Source organism: Chrysochloris asiatica, unplaced genomic scaffold (genome assembly GCF_000296735.1).
Source record: "Chrysochloris asiatica unplaced genomic scaffold, ChrAsi1.0 scaffold00268, whole genome shotgun sequence".
Taxonomy (NCBI): domain Eukaryota; kingdom Metazoa; phylum Chordata; class Mammalia; order Afrosoricida; family Chrysochloridae; genus Chrysochloris; species Chrysochloris asiatica.
This window is the reverse complement of record NW_006408786.1, coordinates 2507054-2512657: the sequence shown is the minus strand read 5'-3', so window position 1 is coordinate 2512657 and position 5604 is coordinate 2507054. Positions and strand designations below refer to the sequence as shown.

Sequence of the window (5604 nt, the reverse complement as noted above, 5' to 3'; positions counted from 1 at the left end):
AAATACTGTTAACTGATGGTACATGGAGGGGATTATAATCATTGTAATGAAACAAGGTGTATGATTTGTTGAATGTAAAACTGATGATCTGCCCTGTGAACTTTCACTCAGTCCACAATAAAAACCTTAAAATAAAAAAAACCTTAATGTGCCAAAGGCTTCCTTGGTTAGTCACTGCTGCTTACCATTCTTATCTAACTTGGGTCCCATTTGACTCTCTTGATCTGCTTTTCCTGATACCACACTCTCCTCCTATTAGTGAGCCAACTCATCCTGATTTGCCCAAGTTTTCACACTGAGAGTCCTGTGCCTGAGGACCCCCTCAGTCCCAGATGAACTGGAACAACTTTGCAAGTTAATCTTCTCTTGTTCTGCAGTGTCTTAGCTTGGCTTTCCCCAAAAGCAAACATCGAGACAAAGATTCTTTTAAGTAGTTTATTTGGAAGGAAACATCAGCAAACAATTAGAGAAGTTACTCAGAGAAAGAGCCAGTAAAAGGAGAATTTAGAACGTGTTACTGATCAGGCTTAACACTGTAGGCAACTGGAGCATAATCCCCTGAGGACCTTGAGAGAATATCATAGTACACGCACCTCTGTGTCATCTCACCTGAGGGTTGAGGGAGCTGGGATATATCTACACAAAGCCCAGACTGTTCCAGGAAGCATTTTTCCCTGACAGTTCCCACCTGCCATGTGGCAGGTCAAGTGGACTCTGGTGGCAGCTGCTGACCATAGGAAGTCAGGCTAGTAAACACTGAGATGGTGAGGACTACAGACAGGGGAATGGCATTACCACATCTGCTACACACAGGATTCCACTCTTGACCTACTTCTCAGTTGACAAGGGAAGTTCTAAGAACTTCAGCATGAATTTATGAATCACCAGAATTTCAGTGTATTGTGTTTCTTAGTATTTTTCTTGACTGTGTCTATTAATGGCAGTTCATCTTTCCTGTTGCTTAGGCCAAAAACTTTAGAGTCATTCTTTTTCTTTCTATCACACTACACATCCAATTCACCAGCAAGCTCTAGTGACCGTGCCTTCAAAATAGATCCAGAATTACTCTTACCTTCACAGTCCCTGGCCCACGCTACCATCATTCCTCTCGTGGATTCTCATAATAGCCTCAAGAGAACCATACGATTAATAACATACCACTGTTTTGTCTCTTGTTGTTGTTGTTAAGTGCCATCGAGTCGATTCCGACCCATAGCGACCCCATATAGGGTTTCCAAGGAGCAGCTGGTGAGCTTGAACAGCGGACCTTGCAGCTCAAACGGCTTTGCAGTCTGGCTCATTAACCCACAGCGCCACTCCAGGACTCCTGATTAGCCAGCAAACACTTTATGTAAAGGAACAGAGAGAGTAAATATGTTATTCTTTTCCACCACATTCACCACATAACTCCTTTCCCATCACAGCCAGCTGAGACCAGAGTTACAAGGTCAAGGGCGCTCAGGGATAACTGAAGTTTACAAGTAATCCTCTGAGAGTAGCAGGTGCTGAAGAAAGAGACCAAGCATTGGAGGGACAGACTGAGACCAAATCCCAGTTCTGCCATTTACCTGCTGAATGGCAATGGACAAGCCATGAAATCCCGGCTGTAAAACGAGGCTGGTAATTATTCCAACCTCACAAAGCTACTGCTGTTGTTGTTAAGAGCCGTTGAGTCAATTCCAACTCATAGTGACCCTCTATAGGGTTTCTGAGGAGTGACTGGTGAGTTTGAACTGCTGACCTTGTGCTTGTCGTGTAGCACCACACCAGGACTTGTCACAAAGTTGAGGCAAATATTAAATAAGAACCACCGTATGCATCTACCAACACATTCTTGAAAAAGCACGACTATTATTTTTATTAGCAAGAGCATCCAGCCTTTGTTTCCTTGGACCCAAAGTGGTTAAAAGCAGACTTCCTTCATGTTAACCTCCCTGACCTCAATTCTAAACCATGAGAGATGCGGAAGTAAGATAGGTTGGGGCCAATATTACCATGGTCCCCCTGCAGTGTGATTCAGAAATGTGACTACAACTCCCTGCTTCCTCATTTCTCACCACATGTATTTCTGAAATGTAGAAATTTCCCCTAGCCCCAGAGAAGCAGTCACTTGAACGAAGATCCCCTGGGTGCAGGGCATACAGTAGGATTTCCACCCACTCTGCGGGCTGTGAATAATATTGTGGGGTGGGGTGGGTGCTGGGTTGAGAACTCATGCGTTGGGTACAGGAGAGTGGAGGTAGGAGACAAGGGAAACGAAGCAGAGGGGAAGTGATCCCCAACCTCCCTACCTCCCACCCCACCCCATAGTCTCCTCTTCTCAGATTTTCCTCACCTTAATGACTTGTTTTCCATCAAAACAGGAAACGCTTTGCTATTAGTTAGTGACATTTGCTGATAAATAATTTTTGGTTTGGAAAAAGTTAAGTAATTGCCCAACCATGTTGAGCTGTGCTCAATGAAGCAAAGTACCAGCCCTCTAGGGTACATTTTTTAGTTGTCATGATGATGGGGGTGGGCAACGGCCAAGAACTCTAAACATCCTGCCACAACAAGAACCACATGAGAAAGAGGCATATAAGAGCTTATAGTTCAATAAAGTCCACACAGAAGTAAAATGGATTTTGTAACCAAGGATCTTTACAACCCACAGCTAGCACATATGGGTAGATATCTCCACGTTTGTCCTAGAGACCTGACCAAAGACTTGCTTTCAACTGATCTGCATTTCTAGAAGTTTTACAGGCCAGATCTCATCAGCAGAAGTCAAATTCCACCACCTGGATTGAGCAAGCCTCACCAAGAAAGTTGTTTGTCAAGAAATTTTCCCTCACCCACTTCTCAGAAGCTGGTCTGCACCAGTTCAGAACCAGCCCAGCCCCAGTTCATCATGGTTCAGAGGAAATCGAGGCATTTCTGAGTTCAACGTCCAACATAGAACTGGATTCAATGTCAAACATAAAGTCGCAGGGCAATCCGTTATCAACAGCTGAGATAAGCACACCAGATCCAAAACTGAGAGACCACCACCAAATCCTGGATGTCCTCCAGCTCACCATCCATTTGGACAAGCCCATGGCCTTGCCCTAGAAAATGGCTCAACTTGCATCCCAGGGACTTGCTATTGCTACATCCAGGTTGCTGATCCAATATGGTCACATCCATGCCTGTTCATGAAGAGGCAGGACCTCTGTAGAACAGAAGGTGCTCATCTCCAAGAGCTGAGGGGCACTGATCCTGCCCCCAGCCTCTTCCCTGAGCTTCAGCAGGAACATTTCCGCTCACAAATCCAATGCAGCGTTTTATCACATGAGAAGTCATTCCAGGAGCCACCTACGTTCATGCTGGCACAATCTTCTTCTTGGTGGTTGTTGGGTTCCTCTGAATTCCAGAAGCTAGATGAAGCAAAGAGGGTAGAGGAAGGAGTGATAAGTATGAGAAACGTGGGACATTTTTAGAGTGTGAAACTGTTCTGTATGATATTATAATGGTGTCACCGTGGCATTGTGTATTTTCAAAATCCATAAAACTGTCCAATAGACATATGAACCCTAGTGTAAATTATGGGCTTGAGTTTATTATCTCAACATTGGTTCATCAATTGTAGCCAAGGTACTACACGAATGCACCATTAAAAAACCCATTACCATCAACTTGATTCCAACTCCTAGCAATCCATCAGGACAGAGAAGAACTACCCCCATAGAGTTTCAAAGGCTGTCATCTTTACCAAGGAGTGCTGGTGGTAGAGTGGATTGCACGATGGGCTGCTAACCATAAGGTCAGCACTTTGAATTTACCAGCAGCTCCTTGGAAGAAAGATGAGGCTTTCTGGTCCTGTAAAGATTTACAACCTCATAAACCCTATCCAGGGTCACTATGAGTTGGAACCAACTTGCCAACACACAACAATAGCAATCTTTACAGAAGCAGGTTGCTACATCTTTGTCTCATGAAGTAGCTAGTGGATTTGAACCACCACCCTTTTGGCTAGCAGTCAAGCGCTTAACAACTACAACACCAGAGCGCCCTACACTAATGGACTATGTATAAGAAAATTGGATTAATGGGAACTATATGATTTGTTCAATTTTTCTATAAACCTAAAACAGCTAAAAAATAAAGTCTATTCTAGAGATCAGATGATGTATTGCATTGGGCAAATCTGCTGCACAGGAATTTTTTAAAGTGTTGAAGAACAGAGATGTCAGCTTGAGGACTAAGGTGCGCCTGACCCAAGCCATGGTATTTTCAATAACCTCATATGGATGCGAAAGCTGGACAGTGAATAAGGAAGATCGTAGAAGAATTGATGCCTTTGAGTTGTGGTGTTGGAGGAGAATACTGAAAGTGCCATGGACTGCCAAAAGAACCAATAGATCTGTTTTGGAAGAAGTGCAGCCAGAATGCTCCTTGGAGGCCAGGATGGCTAAGCTTCGTCTCTCATACTTTGGGCACATTGTCCGGAGAGAACAGTCGCTGGAGAAGGATGTCATGCTGGGTAAGGTGGAGGGTCAGAGAAAAAGAGGAAGACCCCCAACAAGATGGCTCAGCCAGGTGACATCATTGATGGCGTCAAGTGTGGCAGCGGTAGTGAGGTTGGCCCAGGTTCGGCCATTGTTTCGTTCTGCTGTGCATGGGGTCGCTATGAGTCGGTTCCGACTCGATGGCACCTGACAACAACAACAACAACAGTCTAGATGGTGCCCTGGCTACCACTACCAATTGCTCTGAAAGGGATCACATTAGAAGGTCCTGGATAGAGTGGGAGAAAAGTGTTAAAAAGAACGTAAAATTGTAAAAACACCAGATATACTGGTTGTACAGCAACAGGTGGAACTCCTGAGACCATGGCACCATTCAGGTCTGGTTCCATCCAGTGCTTATCCCACAGCATCGCAGCAGAACTTTACCTTCCCGAACTTGTTCTTTGGTCTGAATATTTTCAGCCTTTCAGAATTTGCTGGAGTTGTCATATCATCTCCTTGGACCTGGTTTGCCTGTCCTAGCTCAGTCCCATTTCCCTGTTTGCCAGAACAGTCCCCCTCCCCAATTCCTGAGTCCCTTTCTGCATCTGGTCAGTCTCCACTTGCTCTTTTAAGGAATCCCTCCTTTGCATTAAGATCCTTCCACCCTCCAGGTGTTGTAATGCTTAGAACAGGTTTCCTTGCTGCAGAGGGATTTAGGTACATGGAATTTATTAAAGGAATGCTGTGAGGGAAGCAGTGTCCCTGAGTGCAAATAGTTTAGGGCTTGACTACTAACCAAAAGGTTGGCAGTTTGAAACCACCCAGAGGTACTGGGGGTGAGGGTGGGGGAGGAGCTGGCAATCTGCTTCTGAAAATCCACAGCCTTAAAAACTGTATGAATCATTTTTAGAACTTAAACCAAAAATATCACCTGAAATCCTCTTAAAACCAAACAGTAGAGAACAAACAAGATGGCGGATCCGGTGGACGTATAGCAGAGAGCTCCGCCAACAACAACACAGAATACCCGACCAAGCAGGTTCAGGGGATGGTCCCAGAACTCTGAACCACATATAAAGGAATACTTAGAAGGTTGGAAGGCTCACAGCTGGGGGAATTTGTGGCAGAAGCAAGA

At 44.8% G+C, this 5604-nt stretch overlaps 1 protein-coding gene across 1 annotated transcript in view; it reads right to left on the bottom strand.

Moving 5' to 3' along the window:
- Positions 1–3262: 3262 nt before the first annotated feature.
- Positions 3263–5604, bottom strand: part of CLEC17A (C-type lectin domain family 17, member A) — a 28653-nt gene continuing 26311 nt past the window's right edge. Inside the window, exon 12 of the mRNA XM_006874323.1 lies at positions 3263–3395. Within this exon, the coding sequence (XP_006874385.1) occupies positions 3263–3395 (133 nt within the window). The remainder of the gene's footprint in view (positions 3396–5604) is intronic.